Here is a 27,620-nt window from a genome sequence, read left to right as displayed (position 1 = left end):
TTATGAAAAATATGAATAACATTCCACCCATGAGGCCACTAGGTCATTTGACTGCAGGAAAGGGGGGAGCTTCAGTATGTGTGAAGTACTGTATTGTAAGTTTTATACAGGAAGCCGAACCGAAGTACATATTTTATGGCCAAGCTACAGGAACACTCTCCTACTGAACTATGGACTATAGATGGGTTTTTCCATTTTCTACCTTCGGTATAAGACTCCAAGGTGAAATGAAAAGGGGAATTGCTACTGTGGGTTTACACTTGAGTGGTTTCTGGTCTTATCCAGTTACATAGTGGTGGATTGTTCACATGGATTTAAAGTAAAAACAGTGGTCGACAACACTAGGCCTGGAGTTCCGCAAATACTCAAGCTTTTCTGAGAAATTGCTCAGAATCAGGACCTGCATTCACAAAATGTCTCAGAGTAGGAGTGCTGATATAGGATGGTTGTTTGTATTTCCATTATTCCAAAGCATTCCGTCACCTTTCCGTTGAGTCCCAGGTCCAGGTCATTGGATGACACCTGCGTAACAAACGTCCCCGCCTCCGTCCCCTCTGTGACCGACGCCTCGTAGATGGACGAGGTGAAGAAGGGAACATTGTCGTTGACATCTAGCAGAGAAAAACACCAGCATTATCCGTCATCATTTGGCTCAGTATTTTCTCAGTGAAAGGGTTTCATAAGGAGCAGAGTGTCTTTCAAGCAGCAGGCTGTAAAACAAGGTGGCAGCAGACTCCATTCCGCGTCTGTTAGTCTCTGTGGCTAAACATTTGTTGACAGAGATTAATGTAGACCTTCAAACTCCTGGAGGTGTTTTGAACAATTTCAAAGACCTCTTTGTGACACTTGAGAGCTCTCTCTATTTTTCATCATTCAACCGTTTCCACAGAGAAATACAAACAGCATGTTAGAGTCTCAATTACCTCTTTCTTAGTTATTATAGAGAACTATTATAGAGAACTATCACAATACATTTACTAGAAACTTCAATAAAATGGTTTTCTTCAGAAGAGAACATTTCAGGATAGTTAGTCCAACCCCAAAACTATAATGGCTCGGATGCATTCAGAGATACGATGCACTTCCATGTTGTATTTTCTTCAGCAAATGTCTTAATCTATGAATTAAACATTGGTCTTTAATCCATTACAACCCTCTCCTCCCCTTCTCCCCCTCTCCCTTCCTCCTTTCCAGCCCTCCCTGCCTCCCTCCATCCTCTGGAGAAGACTGAAGGCTCACTTATTAAGACAGATAAGGGAGAGGAGAAGGAGAGCTGAAGGAGTGAGGAGGGTCTGGCCAGATTAATTATGTCTCTCTGGTTTAAGACTAACTCTCATTAATGATAGAGGGGGGAGATGGAGTCTGGTTAGAGGGAAGGGGGGAGGATAAGAGGAGGGAGTCTGGGTCTGGGCTACGGTGGGAATGAAAGCTATTTTGGGACGGAGGGTCAGGGGTTGGCTGAACTGCAGTAATAAGCCGTGGTAATGGGAAATTAAGCTCGGATCAGAAGGCTGGAAATCAACTTGATTTTTATAAAAATCCCAGTACATCATGCTTTCTGAGGTTAGTCTGGAGGAGAGAGAGAGTCTGGAGGAGAGAGAGAAAGAGTGACAAAACGAGAGCAAGAGAGCGAGAGAGCGAGAGAGAGAGAGCGATGGTGGTATACAGTCAGTGTTGAGTCAAGGCTGCTGGAATGGAAGTTAAAAGGGATAGTTAAGTATTATGGGTTGTTATATGAGCAGGTTGTACTGATCTGTCTTACCTGTGATATTAAGATAGACAGTAGTGAAGGCTGCCAGGGGGACTGCAGCCACATTCTGAGCCCGGACCCTCAGTATGAAGTTCCTGGTGGTCTCATAGTCCAGGGGCTCAGCCACCAGGATGGAGGCAGAGCCATCCTCACGGTTAGGGGTCAGGTAGAAGCGTACAGGCATGTTGGTCTCCGGCACCATCCCATCCTCCAGGTTATAGGTCACTCTAGGGTCCCCCAGCGGAGAGGTGGCCTTGATAGTCTGGGGTTCAGAGAGGAGACAGAGACAGGGGAAACTGAGGACACTAGCAGTCAATTCACACCTCTGTGACTCAGCTTTAGGCTTTAGGTGAGGCCGCCTGCAAAACAAGCAGTTCTACAGATCTACAACCTACTGTGGCCCATTGAATCTTCACATAAGAGTAAAATAAATATATATCTTGCTGATCACTTAGAACTCCAAAGGAAACCTTAACACTCTCTCGATCACTCTCAGTGAAATATTAATCTGCATTTTTAATAGCCTTAATAGCTTATAAAAGATAGAGAGAAAATTCAGTAAATTAATTTTCAATGCGTTAGTTAAAAAATAAAAGTAAATGCCTATGAATAATCCAAGGCTCGTGATTGCCAGAGCCTGGCTTGTAGAAGTAATGAAGCGTTTGGCTTAAAATAGAGGCAATGGAGGATGAGTCTGGACATGGGCAGGGAGAGGGGGAGCTTTGGCTGGAGTAAGTTGCTATGAGGATGTAGGGCTATCCCAGGACACAGCAAGCGCCAGAGAGAGGGAGGATGGATGGGAGAGTAGGGATGGAGGTTGAGCCCTGAGGGAATTATCTACTCTCGTTTTTGCTGTAGACTGTAATAGCTTGGTGTCCATATAGTACATCATAATACACATTACTGTGCATTACTGCAGAGACTGGCTGTAGTGACATGGTAAATGCAGCTAGTGTCATCCAGTGTTGTGGTGTTTGTACGGTACAGTGTAGTAAGTCGTAAAGAAACCGCTTTAATGTTAGATCAAACAAGTCTACTCCATGATGCTTTTATTTGCTTTGAAGCCCTGGGAAAATACTGGTTCACAGCTCAAAATACCTCTCTCAAGTTACCAGCTCCATTTCTGTAATACGTACCTATCCTAATGTGTGTCATCATGTCCTAACCTCCCCTTAACTCACCTTTCTCTAACCCCATGTACCTCAGAATACCTGTTTCATGTTACATCTGCCATACTCATCCTAATTTGTATTCCATCATGATTCATGTCCAACTCTGCCCTAAGATAACATATATGTCCCTCTACCTCCCCCATGACATATTTTATTTATTTATGTATTTTATTTAACCTTTATTTAACCAGGTAAGCCAGTTGAGAACAAGTTCTCATTTACAACTGCGACCTAGCCAAGATAAAGCAAAGCAGTGCGATAAAAACAACAACACAGAGTTACATATGGGGTAAAACAAAACATAAAGTCAAAAATACAACAGAAAATATATATACAGTGTGTGCAAATGTAGCAAGTTATGGAGGTAAGGCAATAAATAGGCCATAGTGCAAAATAATTACAATTAGTATTAACACTGGAATGCTAGATGTGCAAGAGATGATGTGCAAATAGAGATACTGGGGTGCAAATGAGCAAAATAAATAACAATATGGGGATGAGGTAGTTGGGTGGGCTAATTTCAGATGGGCTGTGTACAGGTGCAGTGATCGGTAAGGTGCTCTGACAACTGATGCTTAAAGTTAGTGAGGGAAATAAGAGTCTCCAACTTCAGAGATTTTTGCAATTCGTTCCAGTCATTGGCAGCAGAGAACTGGAAGGAATGGTGGCCAAAGGAGGTGTTGGCTTTGGGGATGACCAGTGAGATATACCTGCTGGAGCGCATACTACGGTTGGGTGTTGCTATGGTGACCAATGAGCTAAGATAAGGCAGGGATTTTCCTAGCAGTGATTTATAGATGCCCTGGAGCCTGTGGGTTTGGCGATGAATATCTAGTGAGGACCAGCCAACAAGAGCGTACAGGTCACAGTGGTGGGTAGTTTATGGGGCTTTGGTGACAAAACGGATGGCACTGTGATTGTCACGCCCTGACTCAGGGGACGCTTATATGTTGAGTCAGGGTGTGTATATTTCCTTGTTGTGCTTTTTCTATGTTGTCGATCTAGTATGTGTGGATCTATGTTGGACGGTGTGGTTCCCAATCAGAGGCAGCTGTCGCTCGTTGTCTCTGATTGGGGACAATACTTAGGCAGCCTATTGGCACTGTCTAGTGGTGGGATCTTGTTCCTTGTAAGGTATGTTGTGTGTTCTACCTTGGACTTTACGTTTCGTTTCCTTTGTTGTTTTGTCGTGTGTTTAAAGTTTAATAAACACGTACGCATATCACGCTGCGCCTTGGTCTGACCCGTCATTCAACGAAAGTGACAGAAGATCCCACCACTCAAGGACCAAGCAGCGTGCCGAGAAGTAGCAAACGCCTGGGACTCAACAGGAGGTAACATTAGTAGATGTCCTCCTCGGTTGAGGGAGAATTACAGAGGAGGAGGCCGTCCATTTTCAGAAGGCGATGAAGGAGGAAGCCCGGGTAGGAGAGGAGAAACGGCACCAACAGTGCCGACAACGGAGACCCGAGAGGCAACCCCAAGAAAATTTTGGTGGGGGGCACACGGTGTGGACGACGAGGCAGCAGGAGGTCGTGAAAGGGCGGATCTGCAGGTTAGGAGAGGAGGCCACCATGTTACGGGGGCTGTTGGCTCAGAGGGAGCAGGAGTTATTCGGTCAGAGGGAGGCGCTACAGGAGGCTAAAAGGGAGAAGGAAGAAGTAGAGGCACGGCGAGAGGAGCTGGTTAGGCAGCAGAGGGAGCGGGGGTTAATAAAGAAACCCAGTCCTGCTCCTCGCACCAAGAAAGTGGTGCGTGTTCCCAGTTCGGCCCGGCCCGTTCCTGCTCCTCGCACCAAGCCAGTGGTGCGTGTTCCCAGTTCGGCCCGGCCCGTTCCTGCTCCTCGCACCAAGCCAGTGGTGCGCATCGCCAGTCCGACCCGGCCCGTTCCTGCTCCTCGCACCAAGCCAGTGGTGCGCGTCGCCAGCCCGGCCCGGCCCGTTCCTGCTCCTCGCACCAAGACAGTGGTGCTTGTTCTGAGTCAGGTCCGGCCCGTGCCTGCTCCTCGCACCAGACCAGTGGTGCGTTTGTCCAGTCCGGCACGGGCTGTGCCCGTTCCACCGGTGCCTGGTCCGGCACCGGTCAGCTACTCCACTCCGGAGCCAGAGCAGTCCGCTCCACCGGTGCCTGATCCAGTTCCGGTCAGCTGTTCCACTCCGGAGCCAGAGCAGTCCGCTCCACCGGTGCCTGATCCAGCTCCGGTCAGCTGCTCCACTCCGGAGCCAGAGCAGTCCGCTCCACCGGTGCCTGATCCAGCTCCGGTCAGCTGCGCCACTCCGGAGCCAGAGCAGTCCGCTCCACCGGGGTCGAGTCCAGCTCCGGTCAGCGGCTCCACTCCGGAGCCAGAGTAGTCCGCTCCACCGGTGCCTGATCCAGCTCCGGTCAGCGGCTACACTCCGGAGCCAGAGCAGTCCGCTCCACCGGTGCCCAGTCCAGCTCCGGTCAGCGGCTCCAGTCCAGACCATGACGTCAGCCCCTCTCCAGGTTCGGTGTATCCCACACCAGGGTCCAGACAGGGCCTGGCGTATCGTGGGAGGAAGGAGAGGAGAAGCAGCGCGCCAAGGTCCAGACCAGACCAGGGGCGCAACAGGGAGGAAGAGAGTGAGAGGTCGTCACGCCCCGAGCCGGATCCGCCTCCAAGGCGGAATGCCCACCCGGCCCCTACCCTGTTATGTTTATGTTGTTCGGCCGGAGTCCGCACCTTTGGGGGTACTGTCACGCCCTGACTCAGGGGACGCTTATATGTTGAGTCAGGGTGTGTATATTTCCTTGTTGGGCTTTTTCTATGTTGTCGATCTAGTATGTGTGGATCTATGTTGGCCGGTGTGGTTCCCAATCAGAGGCAGCTGTCGCTCGTTGTCTCTGATTGGGGACCATACTTAGGCAACCTATTGGCACTGTCTAGTGGTGGGATCTTGTTCCTTGTAAGGTATGTTGTGTGTTCTACCTTGGACTTCACGTTTCGTTTCCTTTGCTGTTTTGTCGTGTGTTTAAAGTTTAATAATCATGTACGCATATCACGCTGCGCCTTGGTCTGACCCGTCATTCAACAAACGTGACAGTGATAGACTACATCCAATTTGCTGAGTAGAGTGTTGGAGGCTATTTTGTAAATGACATTGCCGAAGTCAAGGATTGGTAGGATAGTCAGTTTTACGAGGGCATGTTTGGCAGCATGAGTGAAGGAGGCTTTGTTGCAAAATAGGAAGCCGATTCTAGATTTAACTTTGGATTGGAGATGCTTAATGTGAGTCTGGAAGGAGAGTTTACAGTCTAACCAGACACCTAGGTATTTGTAGTTGTCCACATATTCTAAGTCAGAGTAGTGATTCTAGTCGGGTGGGCGGGTGCCAGCAGCGTTAGATTGAAGAGAATGCATTTAGTTTTACTAGTGTTTAAGAGCAGTTGGAGGCTACTGAAGGAGTGTTGTATGGCATTGAAGCTCGTTTGGAGGTTTGTTAACAGTGTCCAATGAAGGGCCAGATGTATACAAAATGGTGTCGTCTGTGTAGAGGTGGATCTGAGAGTCACCAGCAGCAAGAGCAACATCATTGATATACACAGAGAAAAGAGTCGGCCCAAGAATTGAACCCTGTGGCACCCCCATAGAGACTGCCATAGGTCCAGACAACAGGCCATCCGATTTGTCACATTGAACTCTATCTGAGAAGTAGTTGGTGAACCAGGCGAGGCAGTCATTTGAGAAACCAAGGCTATTTAGTCTGCCAATAAGAATGTGGTGGTTGACAGAGTCGAAAGCCTTGGCCAGGTCGATGAAGATGGCTGCACAGTACTGTCTATTATCGATCGCAGTTATAATATCGTTTAGGACCTTGAGCGTGGCTGAGGTGCACCCATGACCAATGCGGAAACCGGATTGCATAGTGGAGAAGGTACGGTGGGATTTGAAATGGTCGGTGATCTGTTTGTTAACTTGGGTTTCAAAAACTTTAGAAAGGCAGGGCAGGATGGATATAGGTCTGTAACAGTTTGGATCTAGAGTGTCACCCCCTTTGAAGAGGGGGATGACCGCGGCAGCTTTCCAATCTCTGGGGATCTCAGACGTTATGAAAGAGAGGTTGAACAGGCTAGTAATAGGGGTTGCGGCAATTTTGGCGGCTAGTTTTAGAAAGAAAGGGTCCAGATTGTCTAGCCCAGATGATTTGTAGGGGTCCAGATTTTGCAGCTCTTTCAGAACATCAGCTGTCTGAATTTGTGTGAAGGAGAAGCGGGGGGGGGGGCATGGGCAAGTTGCAGCGGAGGGTGCAGAGCTGGTGGCTGGGGTAGTGGTAGCCAGGTGGAAAGCATTGCCAGCCGTAGCAAAATGCTTGTTGAAATTCTCGATTATTGTAGATTTATCGGTGGTGATAGTGTTTCCTAGCCTCAGTGCAGTGGGCAGCAGGGAGGAGGTGCTCTTATTCTCCATGGACTTTACAGTGTTCCAAAACATTTTGGAGTTAGTGCTACAGGATGCTAATTTCTGATTGAAAACGCTAGCCTTTGCTTTCCTAACTGCTTGTGTATATTGGTTCCTAACTTCCCTGAAAAGTTGCATATCGCGGGGGCTATTCGATGCTAATGCAGTACGCCACAGGATGTTTTTGTGCTGGTCAAGGGCAGTCAAGTCTGAGGAGAACCAGGGGCTATATCTGTTCTTAGTTCTGTATTTTTTGAATGGGGCATGTTTATTTAAGGAAATTACTTTTAAAGAACAACCAGGCATCCTCTACTGACGGAATGAGATCGATATCCATCCAGGATACCTGGGCCAGGTCAATTAGGAAGGCCTGCTCGCTAAAGTGTTTTAGGGAGCGAAAGTGTTTTAAGCTTGGCTTCTTATATGGTGTTGAGTAAAGCTTAAACCATGTATTTAGATTGTAGGTAGGTATTGTAGTTAGGTATTGTAGGTAGTCTACTTAGGTAGTTATTGTAGGTTATTGTAGGTAATTATTGTAGGTAAGTATTGTATTCGGCAAAGCACGAGGCTAGCTAACCCACTACCTGGACCAACAAAGCTAGCTAGCTAGCGGGTAGCTACTGGTAACTTTTAGCAACTGTGGATAGTTGTTTCCAATGTTATTTCACGCTTAAGAGTACCTGTAATTAAGCCAGCTAGCTACCTACCATTCAGCTGTTTTTCTAACCTCATTATCCGAGGCATTAACGTTAGGTGGTTGGTGGCTGCTGTACTTAATTACAGCTACTGATTGCAGTCTGCCACCCAGACAGCTGGCGTCGGGTAAGTTTGGCTTTATACATAGATTGGGCTTTGTCGAGTAAGGCTTAAACTATGTATTTAGATTGTAGTTAGGTATTATAGGTAGGCATCGTGGGCTGTATATTATTAGGTATTATAGGTAGGCATCGTGGGCTGTTGTGGGTAGTTATTGTAGGTTAGCATTGTATTCGGCGGTGCCGGGTGTAGCACGAAAGCTAGCTAGCTAGCTAACTCACCTCCTGGACTAGCTGGCGAGTAGCTATTAGCAACGGTAGCAACTAAATACAATATCCTTTTAGCCAGCTACATTTGTTCGCAGCGCCGCCGTTACTCAAACAAAGTCAACACAGCAGCCATTGCTAGCTAGCCAACACGACAAGCTAGCTGTACTGTAGGAGCTAAATACAATATATTTGTGCTAGCTAGCCAACGTTTAATTATTGCTGCGTTATGAAAGGAACTAGACACGGACACGAATTATCTGTTTAGTGTGTTAACACACTATTGGTAGTTTGTTGTAACCAAGTATTGGTGCTAAACTGTGTGTTATTGGATGCTAGCATGCTAGTTAGCTATAGCGTCATAGTTAGCTAGCTGAATAAAGTAAGTTGAGTCCATTCCTTGAAACATTGAACCGCTGTAGTTCACAACAATTCTAATTTCTAAAGTGGAAGTTGGGAGAGTTTTATTCGGGTGGTTCAGTGAAACAATTATAGTTTCTGAGGTGAAGTTGGGAGAGTTATATTTTGGGAGTTTTGGTTTTTACTCTCTCCTTTCCCAGATGTTTAGTTCATTTCATTCCGATCTCCTCTGCATTATTGTAGCCATTTGCTACAGCCTGTCAACTATGCCTCTGCCTATCCCTGTTCTCTCCTCTCCGCACAGGCTACACAAACGCCTCACACCGCGTGGCTGCTGCCTCTCTAACCTGGTGGTCCCTGCACGCACCCCACACCTGGAGTTCCAGGTCTCAGGCAGCCTCTGGAACTGCCGTTCTGCTGCCAACAAGGCTGACTTCATCCCAGCCTATGCTACCCTCCAGTCCCTCGACTTCCTGGCGCTGACGGAAACATGGATTACCACTGAAAACACTGCTACTCCTACTGCTCTCTCCTCGTCTGACCATGTGTTCTCGCATACCCCGAGAGCATCTGGTCAGAGGGGTGGTGGCACAGGAATCCTCATCTCTCCCAAGTGGACATTCTCAATTTTTGCCCTAACCCATCTGTCTATCTCCTCATTTGAATTCCATGCTGTCACAGTCACTAGCCCATTTAAGCTTAATATCCTTGTCATCTATCGCCCTCCAGGTTCCCTTGGAGAGTTCATCAATGAGCTTGACGCCTTGATAAGTTCCTTTCCTGAGGATGGCTCACCCCTCACAGTTTTGGGGGATTTCAACCTCCCTACGTCTACATTTGACTCATTTCTCTCTGCCTCCTTCTTTCCACTCCTCTCCTCTTTTGACCTCACCCTCTCACCGTCCCCCCTACTCACAAGGCAGGCAATACGCTTGACCTCATCTTTACTAGATGCTGCTCTTCTACTAATCTCACTGCAACTCCCCTCCATGTCTCCGACCACTACTTTGTATCCTTTTCTCTCTCGCTCTCCTCCAACACTACTCACTCTGCCCCTACACAGATGGTAATGCGCCGCCGCAACCTTCGCTCTCTCTCTCCCACTACTCTCTCCTCTTCCATCCTATCATCTCTTCCCTCTGCTCAATCCTTCTCCCTCCAATCTCCTGATTCTGCCTCCTCAACCCTCCTCTCCTCCCTTTCTGCATCCTTTGACTCTCTGTGTCCCCTATCCTCCCGGCCGGCTCGGTCCTCCCCTCCAGCTCCGTGGCTTGATGACTCATTGCGAGCTCACAGAACAGAGCTCCGGGCAGCGGAGCGGAAATGGAAGAAAACTAAACTCCCTGCCGACCTGGCATCTTTTCCTCCCTCCTCTCTACATTTTCTTCATCTGTTTCTGCTGCTAAGGCCACTTTCTACCACTCTAAATTCCAAGCATCTGCCTCTAACCCTAGGAAGCTCTTTGCCACATTCTCCTCCCTGCTGAATCCCCCCTCCTCTCTCTCTGTGGATGACTTCGTCAACCACTTTGAAAAGAAGGTTGACGACATCCGATCCTCGTTTGTTAAGTCTAATGACACTGCTGGTCCTGCTCACACTGCCCTACACTATGCTTTGACTTTCTCCCCTCTCTCTCCAGATAAAATCTTGCGACTTGTGACTGCAGGCCGCCCAACAACCTGCCCGCTTGACCCCATCCCCTCCTCTCTTCTCCAGACCATCTCCGGTGACCTTCTCCCCTACCTCACCTCGCTGATCAACTCATCCTTGACCGCTGGCTATGTCCCTTCTGTCTTCAAGAGAGCGAGAGTTGCACCCCTTCTCAAAAAACCAACACTCGATCCCACTGATGTCAACAACTACAGACCAGTATCCCTTCTTTCTTTTCTTTCCAAAACTATTGAGCGTGCGGTCTTTAGCCAACTCTCTTGCTATCTCTCTCAGAATGACCTTCTTGATCCAAACCAGTCAGGTTTCAGGACTGGTCATTCAACTGAGACTGCTCTTCTCTGTGTCACGGAGGCTCTCCGCACTGCTAAAGCTAACTCTCTCTCCTCTGCTCTTGTCCTTCTAGACCTGTCTGCTGCCTTTGATACTGTGAACCATCAGATCCTCCTCTCCACCCTCTCCGAGCTGGGCATCTCCGGCGCGGCTCACTCCTGGATCGCGTCCCTACCTGACCGGTCGCTCCTACCAAGTGGCGTGGCGAGAAGCTGTCTCCGCACCACGTGCTCTCACCACTGGTGTCCCCAGGGCTCAGTTCTAGGCCCTCTCCTATTCTCCCTATACACCAAGTCACTTGGCTCTGTCATATCCTCACATGGCCTCTCCTATCATTGCTACGCTGACGATACACAACTAATCTTCTCCTTTCCCCCTTCCTGATAACCAGGTGGCGAATCGCATCTCTGCATGTCTGGCAGACATATCAGTATGGATGACGGATCACCACCTCAAGCTGAACCTTGGCAAGACGGAGCTGCTCTTCCTCCCGGGGAAGGACTGCCCGTTCCATGATCTCGCCATCACGGTTGACAACTCCATTGTGTCCTCCTCCCAGAGTGCGAAGAGCCTTGGCGTGACCCTGGACAACACCCTGTCGTTCTCCGCTAACATCAAGGCGGTGACCCGATCCTGCAGGTTCATGCTCTACAACATTAGGAGAGTACGACCCTGCCTTACAAAGGAAGCGGCACAGGTCCTAATCCAGGCACTTGTCATCTCCCGTCTGGATTACTGCAACTCGCTGTTGGCTGGGCTCCCTGCCTGTGCCATTAAACCCCTACAACTCATCCAGAATGCCGCAGCCCGTCTGGTGTTCAACCTTCCCAAGTTCTCTCACGTCACCCCGCTCCTCCGCACACTCCACTGGCTTCCAGTTGAAGCTCGCATCTGTTACAAGACCATGGTGCTTGCCTATGGAGCTGTGAGGGGATCGGCACCTCTGTACCTTTAGGCTCTGATCAGTCCCTACATCCAAACGAGGGCATTGCGTTCATCCACCTCTGGCCTGCTGGCTCCCCTTCCTCTGCGGAAGCATAGTTCCCGCTCAGCCCAGTCAAAACTGTTCGCTGCTCTGGCACCCCAATGGTAGAACAAGCTCCCTCACGACGCCAGGACAGCGGAGTCACTCACCACCTTCCGGAGACATTTGAAACCCCACCTCTTTAAGGAATACCTGGGATAGGATAAGTAATCTTTCAACCCCCCAAAAAAAAAAAAAAAAAAAAGATATTGTAAAGTGGTTATCCCACTGGCTATAGGGTGAATGCACCTATTTGTAAGTCGCTCTGGATAAGAGCGTCTGCTAAATGACGTAAATGTAAATGTAAATGAGGGGTGGTCGTTTGACCGCAGACCCGTTACGGACGCAGGCAATAAGGCAGTGATCGCTGAGATCCTGGTTGAAGACAGTGGAGGTGTATTTAGAGGGTAAGTTAGTCAGGATGATATCTATGAGGGTGCCCGTGTTTGCGGATTTAGGGTTGTACTTGGTAGGTTCGTTGATAATTTGTGTGAGATTGAGGGCATCTAGTTTGGATTGTAGGATGGCCGGGGTGTTAAACATATCCCAATTTAGGTCACCAAGCAGTACGAACTCTGAGGATAAATGGGGGGCAATCAATTCACATATGGTGTCCAGGGCACAGCTGGGGGCTGAGGGGGGTCTGTAGCAAGCGGCAACAGTGAGAGAGTTATTTCTAGAAAGGTGGATTTTTAGAAGTAGAAGCTCAAACTGTTTGGGCACAGACCTGGATAGTATGTCATGAGCCCTCTCACTCCACTGGGTTACCACCTTAAGTTGTTTCCACTCTGCTCACCACTCTCTCTCTACTCAGCCTAACTAGCTCCACCTGTCCCTGCTCTGCTCGGCTCTAATTACTCTGCCAGCTGCGCTGCATTACCCACTAACCTCTCCCAGTATTTATAGCCCTGTCTTTCAGCTCTCCTTTGTCAGATCGTCTGCAAAGCTCACACCCGGAACCTGTTTGCTCGCGCTTCTGGCTCACCCTGGTTTTGTGACCCCGGACCTGCCTGTTTTTTGGAGACTCTTCTGCCTCAGGAGATCCAGACCTGCTTCTGCCATTACGACTCCTGACTACTCTTCTATCCCGGTAACTCTGACCAGCCTTCTGCCTTGCTACTACGTATTTTGGATTTCCCTTGAACTGTACTGCTGCCTGGTTTCATTCCGCCCCGTTGTGTCTGTGTTTCCTCCCCCCAGGACTTCTGGACCACCAACCACCGGCGTCATCGGACGCATCGCTGCCACTGGGGGAGGCACAGACCCAGCACATCGGACGGGATAACCCCTGGAGCCTTCACTCACTCCCTACATCCCTTTCCCTTTAAGTTTAAATAAACTTTCTGGTGTGACGCAATTGTGGTCCTCTTGTCGTCTGTCTGAACCGTGACAGTACGATCTGACCATCATGGACTCAGCGCACACTTCCCCCGACATGGAAACCGAAGAGCCTGAGCAACCCACCGCCATGCTACGCCTGGAACACACTGAGAGAGAGCTAGGCCGCATGAGCGGCGTCATCTCCTCTCTGCTTCAGGTCGGCCACCAACAGCATCAGCAGTTCCAGCAGCACCAGCAGCAGTCCCAGCAGCAGCAACAACAACTCGCCATGATCATTCAACTCCTCACCAACCTGACCCCAGCCAGTCTGCCCACCAGCCCTGCCCCCGGAGTTACCTGCCCCGGTCATTGCAGCCGCTGCTCCGAACCCAAGATTGGAAACCCCGAGCGGTTCAACGGCGATTCAACCCAGGTCCGGCCATTCCTGACTAGCTGCCGACTTCAGTTCTCCTTGCAGCCAAGGACCTTCGCCACGGAGGGGCTAAAGTTGGGTATGCCATCACTCACCTGACGGGCCGAGCTCGACTCTGGGGAACAGCAGAGTTCGAACGTCAAACCCCCGCATGTGCAACCTTCGACCTGTTTGCTGAGGAGATGCTGAAGGTGTTTGACCTGGATTCCCCAACCGCAGAGGCGTCTCGTGAACTGTTCAGTATTCGACAAGGCAGACGTACAGTCGCAGACCATTCCATCGACTTCCGAACCCTGGCTAGACGAAGTTCTTGGAACACACCATCGTTGGTGGACGCGTTCTTCCATAGTTTGGCTGACTATATCAAGGACGAGTTGGTCTCCCATGAACTGCCTTCCACTCTTGATGAAGCCATCGCACTGACTGTCAGGATCGACAGTAGGATACAGACCCGTCGTCGTGGGAGGGGGCGCCAAGGTCCACCTACTACCGGCATTCGGAGAGATCCGACTGGGCTCCTGTCATCTACTGCCACTCACCCAGGTCAGCTTGATCAGTCTGAGCCTATGGAGATTGGGCGAGCCTCTCTCACTCCTGCAGAGCGCCAGCGACGCTTCACCTCAAACCTCCGCCTCCCTGACTCAACTCACACCCTGGCTGCTCTGGTGGATTCTGGCGCCGAAGCCAACATAATGGACATCAAGCTGGCACGCCAACTGGGACTGGAGAACCTCCGTTTGACACCTCCTATTCCTGCCCGGGCACTGGACGGACACTTACTCGGATCGGTCACTCATGTCACGGCCCCGGTCTCGATGGGTCTGTCCGGAAACCATCAAGAAACTATCCAGTTTCACCTGCTCCCCTCTCCAGGCCAACCCCTCATCCTGGGTTACCCATGGCTCCGCCGGCACAACCCTCAGCTCGACTGGGTGACCGGGGTGATCAGGGAGTGGGGAGAGGACTGCCACCGAACCTGCCTGCTTGCCGCCGCACTACCCCCTCGGCCAGTACCTACTAACTCCGCTCCTGACCCCTCCAAGGACCCTGTGTCGATTTTGCCAAGTCCCTGCATCGTTGCAGCTCTGACCTGGGCTGTTGAGGAACAGGTGCTGGAGGCTCTCCGTAACCAGCCAGGTCCCAGCACTTGCCCAGCTGACCGCCTTTTTGTCCCCCGAAGACCTGAGGTCCCAGGTCGTTCAGTGGGGACATGACTCCCGCCTAGCTTGTCACCCTGGCTCCACCCGCACTTACAACCTGCTCGCCCAGAGGTTCTGGTGGCCCTCTCTGAGGAAGGATGTACGGGAATTCGTCCAAGCCTGCCCCATCTGCAACCAACACAAGTCGTTCTGCCAGCCCCCAGCCGGATTGCTGCAGCCCCTGCCTGTGCCCAGGAGTCCGCTGGTCCCTGCTGCGCCTTGTCCTCCTCCTCCACGGCTCGTCGATGGTGGTCTGGTTTACACCGTCCGCCGCCTGCTTCGGTCCAGACGGAGGGGTAGGGGTCTCCAGTACCTCATTGACTGGGAGGGCTATGGACCTGAGGAAAGGACCTGGGTGCCAGCTAGTCGGATTGTGGATAGGACTCTCATCACCGCTTTCCACCAACGGCATCCTGATCAACCTGCAATCCGTAGGGGCCGCCCCAGAGGGATCCCTAACCGTCCTGCCCGCTCGGCTTCCTGTCCTGTGCCTGATCCTGTCTCGGGACCTGTCCCATCTCCCGACCACGGCCCTCCGGCTTCCTCCGAGGATGAGGACGTTCGCTCGGACCGTTCGGAGGAGTTCTAGCCCTCCTCCGGCTCCCCTCCTCCCGCCCGGCGTGGTGTTGCTCTTGGGACTTCTGGGGCCGTCCCTTGGGGGGGTTCTGTCATGAGCCCTCTCACTCCACTGGGTTACCACCTTAAGTTGTTTCCACTCTGCTCACCACTCTCTCTCTACTCAGCCTAACTAGCTCCACCTGTCCCTGCTCTGCTCGGCTCTAATTACTCTGCCAGCTGCGCTGCATTACCCACTAACCTCTCCCAGTATTTATAGCCCTGTCTTTCAGCTCTCCTTTGTCAGATCGTCTGCAAAGCTCACACCCGAACCTGTTTGCTCGCGCTTCTGGCTCACCCTGGTTTTGTGACCCCGACCTGCCTGTTTTTTGGAGACTCTTCTGCCTCAGGAGATCCAGACCTGCTTCTGCCATTACGACTCCTGACTACTCTTCTATCCCGGTAACTCTGACCAGCCTTCTGCCTTGCTACTACGTATTTTGGATTTCCCTTGAACTGTACTGCTGCCTGGTTTCATTCCGCCCCGTTGTGTCTGTGTTTCCTCCCCCCAGGACTTCTGGACCACCAACCACCGGCGTCATCGGACGCATCGCTGCCACTGGGGGGAGGCACAGACCCAGCACATCGGACGGGATAACCCCTGGAGCCTTCACTCACTCCCTACATCCCTTTCCCTTTAAGTTTAAATAAACTTTCTGGTGTGACGCAATTGTGGTCCTCTTGTCGTCTGTCTGAACCGTGACATAGTATGATAGAGCTCTGCAGGCTATCTCTACTCCACCCCCTTTGGCAGTTCTATCTAGATGGAAAATGTTGTAGTTGGGGATGGACATTTCAGAATTTTTGGTGGCCTTCCTAAGACACGATTCAGACACTGCTAGAACATCAGGGTTGGCGGAGTGTGCTAACGCAGTGAATAACTCAAACTTAGGAAGGAGGCTTCTGATGTTAACGTGCAGAAAACCAAGGCATTTACGGTTACAGAAGTCAACAAATGATAGCTCCTGGGGAGTAGGAGTGATACTGGGGGCTGCAGGGCATGGGTTAGCCTCTACATCACCAGAGGAACAGAGGAGGACTAGAATAAGGATACGGCTAAAGGCTTTAAGAACTGGTCTTCTAGTGCGTTGGGTACAGAGAATAAAGGGGGCAGATTTCCGGGCGTTGTAGAAAAGATTCAGGGCATTATGTACAGACAAGGATGTGGAAAGATATGAGTACAGTGGAGGTAAACCTAAGCGTTGGGTAACAATGAAAGAGATAGCATCACTGGAGGCACCAATTGAGCCGGTCTCGGCGTGTATGGGGGGTGGAACAAAGGAACTATTTGAGGCAGTTTGAGAGGGACTTGGGATTCTACAGTGAAATTGTATAATCAGAACTAACTGGTTACAGCAATAGGCAAGGCATATTGACATGGGAGAGAGGCATAAAGCAATCACAGGTGTTATTAGAGAGAGCTAAGACAACAACTGGTAATGGCGATAAAGTTTGGGCAGTCCAGCAGAGATCAGCTGTGCAGCTGAGTGATCATAAGGTCCAGTGAACATCAATATGTGAGTCTGAGAGCAGTTCGAATTGGTGCTACAGCACAGCGAGCAGGAAGCACGATTGTAGTTTGTGTGTGCTAGCGGGCCGGGACTAGCAGATGGATCTTCGTGGTCGTCACAACGGGAAGCCTGTTGAAACCACAGACGATTACGTCGGCAGACCAGTAGTGATGGATCGGCGGGGCTCCGTGTCAACTCTAGGAGGTCCCGTCCGGTTGACAGAGAGGTAGATAGCCGGGAGATGTGCCTGACTCAAGGCTAGCTCAAGGCTGATTAGCCAACAACAACGTTCATTTGGTTGCAGCTAGCTAGTTGCGATTATCCAGTGTTAAAGGTCCAGTGATTCAGTGATTCCGGCAGAAAATCAGATAGGTTCTGGGTCGATAATGTGCTGTGCAGACAGTGCAGACTGGCCGATAATAGTCCAGGCTAGAGCTGGCTGGTAGGTAGTGCAGTCCACGGACAATGTTGAAAAAACGCTAATGGTGGCTAATAGCAAGTAGCTAGTTAGCTGGTTAGCTGGCTACTCCCATCCGGTAGACAGAGAGGTAGATAGCCGGGATATGGGCCTGCTCGAGGCTAGCTCAAGGCTAACTGGTGCTTGCTTCGGGGGCAGTGGTGATTAGCCTACAGCAACATCCATTCGACATCCATTCAGTTACGGCTAGCTAGTTGCGATCCGGTGTTAAGGTCCAGTGATTCAGTTATTCCGGCAGAAAATCTGATGTTCTGGGTGAAAACCGCTAACGGTGGCTAATAGCAAGTAGCTAGTTAGCTAGTTAGCTGGCTGGCTAGTTTCAACTGGAGATTCTAGATAAAGGTGAGTAAATAATATAATCCGTTCCACATTGAGTGAGGCGGGTTGCAGGAAAGTATATTTAGTAGAAGGATGAAAAGTGTGATAGGGAAATATATATGTAAAATACAAAAAAATATACAAAAAACAGGCTATTTACATGGACACACAAGAGAACACGACCGCACTGCTACGCCATCTTGGAACTTCCCCATGTGTATGTTAAAACATGATGACTTGATCTATTTCTCCCAACATTCCACCCATACAGTATATCTGCATCCCAAATGGCACCCTATTTCCTTTTTGGTGCATTACTTTTGACCAGAGCCCTGTTGTGCACTACATAGGGAATAGGATACCATTTGGGACGTAGCCTGTTTGTCCCGGTCCCATCTTACCACTATGGGTGTGTCCCTGACGGTATTCTCTGGGATGACCACGTCATAGCTGTCCCTGTCCCACTGCGGAGGCTGGTTCTTCACGTTGGTGATGGTGACGGACAGCTCCACCGAACTGCTCCGGTTCCCCCCATCCGTAGCAACTATCTCCCGGGTGATGTAGGTTCTCTGTAGTCATAGCAACAACAAAGCTGTCACATGACACACGCTGACTGAAATAATAGCAGTTTAGACAGGGGTGAAGGACAGTTAGAGAAGCAAGGAAACATAAACCCTCCCAGTGATTGTGTAGATTAGATTACAGTGAGATGCATGTCATGCAAGATGACAGTGTCAGGGAGTGTCACAGGGACAGGGACACGCTGGCTGTATTTGACTCATGCTACTGGATATTGGTAGAACATTGGTAGTAATGGGTAAATGTAAATGACACTGTCTCATCACGGGTGACTGATAGAATGCTACCAACAGTGTTCTGCTGATAGAGGAACGCTGTAGTCATAGCAGCATAACTTTTTTTTAAAGCATGCTAACACCTCCTCACTACACCAGGCTTCCCATTTTCTGCTATGTGATAAAACATTCTCCCCTGAGGAGGGACATTTACAGACTAGCCAGCGAAGAAGAAAGAAGAAAACGGCAAAAAAGCTCTCAAACATTAGCTTGTTAGATTTGTGCTAGCTTATAAATACTTTTAAAAATACATATTAGACTTCCTCTATGCTCTCAATGAAGTGGGAAATATTCTCTGTAATGAGTCTCATCTCAACCAATGAAACCTGGGGCAGGTGGACTTGACGTACAGCTGAGATGGGTTATGGTTGTGTTAGGTTTAGTGTTATGGGTTAAGGTTGTGTTCCTGACGTTGTGTTCCTGACCTGTGAGATGGGCTGGTTGACGTAGACCCAGCCTGTTAGGGGGTTGACCCTCAGGTACTCTGGCTGTTCTTTAGACATGGAGTAGGTGACGGCAGCATTGGTGCTGTAGTCATCGTCGTGGGCGGCCACACGCAGAAAACTGGTGCCAATCATTGTGTCCTCCCGAAGGAAGTCTGTGGGGAAGACAACACATCATATTCAATTGGCCAAAAATAAATCTGAAAATTAGCTCTGCTGATTAAACTATGTCTTGGCAAGATGAACAAAGAAGTGATGTTGTCAATAAAACATTGACAAGGTAGACATGATCTGCAAATACTACTGGATCGATAATAGGACTAGACTAGATTATGTGCATATGTGTGTGAGTGCGTGTGAGTGCATTCCCATATGCGCATAGGTACATGTGTGCATGTATGTGTGCTTTTGCATGTGTATGTGTGTGTGTGTGTGTGTGATCCCCAGCACTCACACTCGTAGCGTTGGTTCTCAAACTTGGGGCTGTTGTCGTTCTCGTCGAGAATGAGGATGTTGAGTTGACAGATCCCTATGAGGGGGTCTGCTGCCTGGTCCGTAGCGGTCACCGTCACCGCGTACTCCCGCTGACGCTCACGGTCAAACTTCCTGGACGTCACTATCACACCTGAGGGAACAGTGTTATACAGTGGTTGCCATGGCAAACGGACAAAGGCAGACCGGACACAACATTTTCTCTCAAATGTTATTACTGTCAGGGTGTAGGCTAAGTTTATGATGAAATACTGAATCTGATGTGTTATGTTAGCGAACGTAACGCTATGTAATTACAGATCTCAATATACTAATGAAGGACGTGCGTACACTGTAATTGATGTGCTATTAAAGTTTATGATGAAATGTTTGGGGTTTTGGAAATTGCACTTGAATTCAATCAAAGTCATTCGGAGGATTCCTCACAGTTCATGCAAAGCCAATCCCTCTCCTTTCACTCCTTTCTCTCCTCTATAAAGGTTAATGATTGATGTCCACTGAACAGTTACATTTCATAAAGCAATTCATTTCTAAAAGAGGGCTTGTGAACATTTTTTAAACGCTGTCTTTTCTTCTCATTTTGAGTGCTGGCACATTTTGAAAGGGTGTCATTAAAGTGAATTAGATTTAACTTTGGAATTCATAAAATACGTCAAGGCAGTTCCAAAGTGATCCAGAGAGGAGGAGGAGAGAGAAAGAGATAGAGAGAGAAAGAGACCATCGGAAGAGAGGGAGACTGAGAAACATTAGCGAGAGCTGCAGAGACTTGTAACCTTTTCAGTACCAGATGACATAAAGCCTAAACACTATGGGGATGCTACTAGGGTCCACAACCAAACAGTAAAGTTGGACTGTACTGTACCTGTGTCTGGGTGGATACTGAAGGCAGGCACAGTGCTGTCTTTGTGCATGAATCCATAGGTGACTCTCCCATTAGAGCCCTCGTCTGCATCTACGGCGTGGACCTGGAGGACAAACGTTCCTGCAGGCTGGTTCTCCAGCACCGTGGTCCGCTCCCGGTACTGCTGGCACTGAGGGGGAAAGGGGGAGAGGTATAGGGATAGTGGGAGAGAGACAGAGAGAGAGAGAGAGAGAGAGAGAGAGAGAGAGAGAGAGAGAGAGAGAGAGAGAGAGAGAGAGAGAGAGAGAGAGACAGAGACAGAGACAGAGACAGAGACAGAGACAGAGACAGAGACAGAGAAGAGGATGGGTAATGGAGGCATGCCAGTTACCAAATGACAGAGGGATAGAAATTAGGATGCATAGAAGGGGATGAAATGAAAGAAAAAGGTCATTCAGTATATTCAGGACATGTGTGGCGGGAATGGAAGAGAGAGGGATGGGAGACAGTTATGAAATAGTCAAAGAGAAGGGAAAAGGGAGATGGACAGTGGAATGAGAGCGGAGAGATAGAAGTGAATCATTGAAAGGAGTTACAGAAAAGGAGGAGAAAGGGAATAGTATTAGAAGTGAAGAAGTAGAGAGAGAGAGAGAGAGAGAGAGAGAGAAGGGGGGAGAGAAGTGGAGAAAGGGGTTTGAGGAGGAAGTGTCTCTTATTAATCCCTCTATGTTTTGCTCTGTAGAGATTCATCTGTGTTTTATAATTAAAGCGGCCTTGAATCAATTCCAGCGAAGCAGATCCACAGAGATACGGCGTAAGCCTGGATAATTTGGATGTGCTCCGACGCCCACACACCTTCCTTCCTTCCTCATCATCATCTGAGCGCTTGCTTGGTGTGTATAAAGAGAAAACAGTCAAATCTTCCAAAATCCCATCTCTCTGACATCATCAGACGGCTCATTTTGGCGCGCCTCAGACAGAGACGGCATTTCAAATAAAAAAAGATCCCCGATCAATTCAGCAGCTCGTCTTTGATGCTTACTTCTGACATCTAATTAATGACAAGGGGGCATTTTCCACCCTCCTCTCCCTCTCCTCCCTCTCCACCGCCACTCCCTCCTCTAACCATTGGTCACAGTCTTTCTAGGCCCAAATTCAATGTGTTTTCAGAGGTCAGGTGTCCCTAAGGGAGTCCCAGTCAGGGATGAGAGGGGCTGTGGTGGATCTCAAACTCAAACGGTGCCCCCTCTTCCCCCTCTCCCTCTCCAGCTGCATTTACCCTCCTCTTAGGAAGCTTCAGGACCTGGCACTCTCACAGACAACCCATGGGCCCAGGAGGGACCCTTCTCTTAGGAATCCCTGAGTCACTGATGCTCACAAATGCACAGGAACTGCCTGAACCTCAGCCAAACAAACAGGAGCAGGAGGGCCAAGGGCACGAAACAACATAAAAGCAGATTTCTCTCTTCTCTCTGCCTGCTGTTTGCTGCCTGCACAGAGGAGGAGAAAACTGAGCACACAGGCAAAGTGATCCAGCTGTGTTTTATTTTTGAAAGAATTTCTCTTTGGACTTACTCTCTTTGGACTTTTTTCTCCCTTTTGTAGGAAAGTATTGTCCGCACCTCAGTTCGACTATAGTTTGAGCATGCTAGCACAGATAAATATAACATAAAACAATTCAAAGAACAAAGCATGAGGGAGTCCTGAGGGAGCCGTGTGAGAGCACATGAAAAGGTTTAATCTCATCTTTCAGACTAACATGTGAAACACGCATATGTACAAAATGCTCCCAGGACTCCGGGGAGTTAAGTAGCTTTACTTTGCGAGGCACAATTAGCTCCAAATATCTCAAAGGCTAACTTCATCTAATTTAAAATTGAGACATCGGCAGAAAACAGGTAGGGCAGTGATGATTCGGCATATCTTTCAAACACTTCATTAAAAACCCTTAGATGATCTAGAAATAGAGTGGGTCGGCCGGCTAATCACACCACTGGAGGACGGAGATGGAGAGGTAATAAACAGAGGCGATAAAGAGAGAGAGAAAGGGAGCTGCAATAAACAGATAAGAGAAACCGAGAAACCAGAGCGATTTGGAAGGAGAGAGAAAGACTAAGCTCTGGAAGTCAACAGGAGAGTACTGATGCTCATCTCAGAACTCTGCTAACACCTTTATTTATTTCTAATAGTATGCCCCCATAGTTAAGGCTGAGAGACAGAGGCTGGGAAACACAATGAGCTGTAATGAGATGTATGTTCAGAGCCAAACAGATATCAAAACCATGACATAGAGCAGTGAGAACGAAGCTTACCCTCTCAAAGACAGGTTTGTTGTTGTTGACGTCGTCCACGCCGACGATAACCTGGGCGGTGGACGAGAGGGCCTGGGGGCCGCCAGAGGCGTTGTCATCGGTCGCTGTGACGTTCAGGATGTACTCTATCCCCTGGAGTCTGGGAGGTGGGCTGGAGCGCAGCCGGATCAGACCTGCAACAACCAATCAGAGACAAGTTATGACCTCACTATGAATGAGTGAACCTCTGCGTTCACAAGGTCTCCTGACTGACTTATATAGGGCAGCAAAAGCGAGAACATGCTGTTTTATCAGCTTTGGACACTTTGTGCCCTTGGTTTTCCCTTATACTGTATATAAAACTGCATGAACTGAATTCAACCCTGGAGGGTCTGCTTGTGCTCCTTTGTTCGTGACTGACACATCTGGTGTGTAGAACAGCCATGTCGCTCTCTTCCTCAACATCTCTCCCAGTGTCTTTGACACTTGGCCAGCGTGTGACTGCATCCAACAAAGGCGGTTGTCAGTCCCACCTTTGGTGGTGGATAAAACAACAAAGGATGGTGTATGTCTGTTGTCTGTGTGACTGAGGTTCCTCTTACCTCCGCGGTGACCGTCCCCTCCCCTCGGTGCCTTGGTGACTTTTTCTCTGTTTCCTATTGGCCGTCACCTTAGTGTGGGCGGCAGATTTCCATCCCTCTCTCTCCCCCTCTCTCTTCAGAGTGTTTTCTTTTTCTTCATGTTGCATTCATCTGGCCTTTGGTGTTTGCAAAGTGCGTGTGTGGGCTGTGGACACACTTAATACATTCTGTCTTATCTTCTAAGACTCTAACAGGCACAGATGCAACCATTGGAGATGCACTGGGTGCTATATACATTTCCATGGCTTTCAGAGGGTCTGCGTTGGATGTTGTTGCTCTTTAGAGACCAGCGCAGTCTGTCTATCTCTGCCTAACAGGGTGACATGAAAGACACTAGAGTATCAGGGGAGAGGAGGGAGAAATGAGGGGTGAGAGGAGGGAGAGAGGAGGGGGAGAGGAGGGGGAGAGGAGGGGTGAGATGAGGAGGAGAGGAGGGAGAGAGGAGGGAGAGAGGAGGGGGAGGGGAGGGGGAGGGGGGAGATGAGGAGGAGAGGAGGGGGAGAGAAGGGGTGAGGAGATGAGTGAGAGAGGAGGGAGAGAAGAGGGTGAGAGGAGGGTGAGAGGAGGGGGAGGGGAGGGGGAGGGGTGAGATGAGGAGGAGAGGAGGGGGAGAGGAGGGGGAGAGGAGGGGGAGGAGAGTGAAAGGAGGGGGAGAGTAGTGGGAGAGGAGGGGTGAAATACTGAGGGCCATTCAACAACCAGCCATAGGGAATCAGGAGATATCCTGTCTCTGAAATTAGGCGTGGTACGAGCGCTACAGTAGCACGGCCGGGCCAAGAGGAACATTTGATCAATTCTAATGTGATGTGAGCTACGCTCCGGGAGTGTGACAGTGTGGGGGCAGGGACAGGGACAGTGGCAGGGCGTGTGTCGTGGAGATGGGGCACTAGCTGCCATGGAGGAGGCTGCCTGGGAGAGCTTGTCAGAATGACTGGTTTCACCGGGGTGGACGGCCTGGACTAGCAGTACCACAGGCTAGGGAGCTGGTCCTATAAGAGAAAGACTAGCAGTACCACAGGCCAGGGAGCTGGTCCTATAAGAGACTGACTAGCTGCACCACAGGCCAGGGAGCTGGTCCTATAAGAGACTGACTAGCTGCACCACAGGCCAGGGAGCTGGTCCTATAAGAGAAAGACTAGCTGCACCACAGGCCAAGGAGATGGTCCTATAAGAGACTGACTAGCTGCACCATAGGCCAAGGAGCTGGTCCTATAAGAGACTGACTAGCTGCACCATAGGCCAAGGAGCTGGTCCTATAAGAGACTGACTAGCTGCACCATAGGCCAAGGAGATGGTCCTATAAGAGACTGACTTGCTGCACCACAGGCCAAGGAGATGGTCCTATAAGAGAAAGACTAGCTGCACCACAGGCCAAGGAGATGGTCCTATAAGAGACTGACTTGCTGCACCACAGGCCAATGAGATGGTCCTATAAGAGACTGACTAGCAGCATCATAGGCCAAGGAGATGGTCCTATAACAGACTGACTAGCTGCACCACAGGCCACGGAGCTGGTCCTATAAGAGACTGACTAGATGCACCACAGGCCAAGGAGATGGTCCTATAAGAGACTGACTAGCAGTACCACAGGCCAGGGAGCTGGTCCTATAAGAGACTGACTAGCTGCACCACAGGCCAGGGAGCTGGTCCTATAAGAGACTGACTAGCTGCACCACAGGCCAAGGAGATGGTCCTATAAGAGACTGACTAGCTGCACCACAGGCCAGGGAGCTGGTCCTATAAGAGACTGACTAGCTGCACCACAGGCCAAGGAGATGGTCCTATAAGAGACTGACTAGCTGCACCACAGGCCAGGGAGCTGGTCCTATAAGAGACTGACTAGCTGCACCACAGGCCAGGGAGCTGGTCCTATAAGAGAAAGACTAGCTGCACCACAGGCTAGGGAGATGGTCCTATAAGAGACTGACTAGCTGCACCACAGGCCAAGGAGAAGGTCCTATAAGAGACTGACTAGCAGTACCACAGGCCAGGGAGCTGGTCCTATAAGAGACTGACTAGCTGCACCACAGGCCAGGGAGCTGGTCCTATATGAGAAAGACTCGCTGCACCACAGGCCAGGGAGATGGTCCTATAAGAGATTGACTAGCTGCACCACAAGCCAGGGAGCTGGTCCTATAAGAGCGAGCCTGTTGAAGGAGAGGGTGTATCCTCAGGAGGACGTATCCTCAGGAGGACATGTCACATACTCCCAGCAACCCAGGGAGAGAATGACTCTGCACACACACAGAATTATGTTGCAAATGCATGCCACATGGGGTAGTATTCACACATAATCGCGCACGAACACGCACAGTGAATGCACACACCTGGGTGTACACTCAGGAACATCAAACCAATACATTGTGGTAGAATGTGACAAATTGAACAAAAAGCTGACTGTGAGGCCTACCGTACATCAGTATCTATCTGGAGGAGGATGTCTTAGGATGACATAAACATCTCGCCATGACTTCAAAGACTGCTCAGAAAAAGGTTGAGCCAGAGTTGAGAGATTTTAAGACATTACAAGAACAAAGTGTCACGCCCTGGCTCTGGGGAATCTCTTTAAATGTTGAGCCAGATGTGTAGTTTCTATGTCATATTTTCTATGTTGTGTTTTCTAGATCATGTAGATCTATGTTGGCCAGGGTGGTTCCCAATCAGAGGCAGCTGTAGCTCGTTGTCTCTGATTGGGGACAATACTTAGGCAGCCGTTTGGCACCAGTCTGTGTGGGATCTTGTTCCGGATAGGTATGTTATTTAGTCTACCTAGGACTTCACGTATCGTTTGTTTGTTGTTTTGTCGTGTGTTAAGTACGTTAAATAAATATGTACGCTTATCACGCTGCGCCTTGGTCCGTCTCGTTTTTAAACGATCGTGACAGAAGATCCCACCAAAAGAGGACCAATCAGCGTGTCCAGGAACAGACAGCCTGGACCAGGGAGGAGATCCTGGACGGGAAGGGATCCTGGACTTGGGAGGAGATTCAGGCCGGAATGGATCACCGTCCTTGGGAGGAGACTGTGGAGGCGCGCTATAGAGAGGAGCAGCGGCAACGCAGAGGGTACCGGCCGAGGAGGAAGCCCGAGAGACAGCCCCAATACATTTTTTCGGGGGGGCTAAAAGGGTGGTTGGCGGAGCCTAGGGTTAGAGCAGAGCCAACTCCCCGTACTCAGGCTAGGAAGCGTGTGACTGGGCAGGCTCCGTGCTATGCGGAGCCACGTACTGTGCCGCGAGTGTTCCGGCACAGTCCTATGCGTCCTGTGCTAGCACCACGCACGTGTCGTGCAAAGATGGGCATTCAGCCAGGACGGCGTGTGCCGGCTCAACGCTCGTGGTCTCCAGTACGCCTCCTCGGTCCCGTATATCCTGCGCCAGTGCCACGTGCTGTAGCGCCAGTACGAGTGCACAGCCCCGTACATCCTGTGCTGATGCCTCACACATATTGTGTGGAAGTAGGCATTCAGCCAGGACGGGTTGTGTTGGCTCTTCGCTCCAGACCTCCAGTCCGCCTCCACAGTCCGGCCCGGCCCGTTCCGGCCCGTTCCGGCCCGTTCCGGCTCCCCGCACCAAGCCAGTGGTGCGTGTTCCCAGCCCGGCCTGTTCCTGCTCCCCGCACCAAGCCAGTGGTGCGTGTTCCCAGTCCAGCCCGGACTGTTCCTGTCCCTCGCACCAAGCCAGTGGTGCGTTTTCCCAGTCCAGCCCGGCCTGTTCCTGTCCCTCGCACCAAGCCAGTGGTGCGCATTGCCAGCCCGGTCCGGCCTGTTCCTGTCCCTCGCGCCAAACCAGTGGGGCGCGTCGCCAGCCCGGTCCGGCCTGTTCCTGCTCCCCGCACCAAGCCAGTGGTGCGCGTCGTCAGCCCGGTCCGGCCCGTTCCTGCTCCCCGCACCAAGCCAGTGGTGCGTGTCGCCAGCCCGGTCCGGCCCGTTCCTGCTCCCCGCACCAAGCCAGTGGTGCGCCGTCAGCCCGCGTGCGGCCCGTTCCTGCTCCCCGCACCAAGCCAGTGGTGCGCGTCGTCAGCCCGGTCCGGCCCGCTCCTGCTCCCCGCACCAAGCCAGTGGTGCGCGTCGTCAGCCCGGTCCGCCCGCTCCTGCTCCCCGCACCAAGCCAGTGGTGCGTGTGTCCAGTCCGGCACGGCCGTGCCTGTTCCACCGGTGCCTGGTCCGCACCGGTCAGCTGCTCCACTCCGAGCCAGAGCAATCCGCTCCACCGGGTCCGGTCCAACTCCTGTCAGCGGATCCACTCCGGAGCCAGAGCAATCCGCTCCACCGGTGCCCAGTCCAGCTCCGGCCAGTGGCTCCAGTCCGGAGCCTGTACAGATCGATCCACCGTCATCGGGTCCAGCTCCAGTCAGCGGTGCCAGACCAGACCAGGGGCGCAACGGGGAGGTGGAGAGAAAGTGGTGGTCACGCCCGGAGCCGGATCCACCTCCGAGGC

The 27,620-nt window shown here is 50.5% G+C and overlaps 1 protein-coding gene across 1 annotated transcript in view; it reads right to left on the bottom strand.

The window, feature by feature from the left end:
• Nucleotides 1–27,620, bottom strand: part of LOC121562644 (neural-cadherin-like) — a gene marked incomplete at its 3' end in the record, with an annotated part of 188,222 nt that overhangs the window by 52,778 nt on the left and 107,824 nt on the right. The window contains exons 8-14 of the mRNA XM_045215873.1: nt 22,563–22,735; nt 20,272–20,440; nt 19,372–19,542; nt 18,900–19,072; nt 18,022–18,189; nt 1,763–2,012; nt 484–611 (exon numbers count right to left, since the gene is read on the bottom strand). Coding sequence (XP_045071808.1) covers nt 484–611; nt 1,763–2,012; nt 18,022–18,189; nt 18,900–19,072; nt 19,372–19,542; nt 20,272–20,440; nt 22,563–22,735 — 1,232 coding nt within the window. The remainder of the gene's footprint in view (nt 1–483; nt 612–1,762; nt 2,013–18,021; nt 18,190–18,899; nt 19,073–19,371; nt 19,543–20,271; nt 20,441–22,562; nt 22,736–27,620) is intronic.

The sequence above is a fragment of the Coregonus clupeaformis genome, unplaced genomic scaffold (genome assembly GCF_020615455.1).
Source record: "Coregonus clupeaformis isolate EN_2021a unplaced genomic scaffold, ASM2061545v1 scaf0542, whole genome shotgun sequence".
Taxonomy (NCBI): Eukaryota; Metazoa; Chordata; class Actinopteri; order Salmoniformes; family Salmonidae; genus Coregonus; species Coregonus clupeaformis.
The sequence above is the reverse complement of the archived record's forward strand: the minus strand, read 5'-3'. Positions and strand labels throughout refer to the sequence as shown.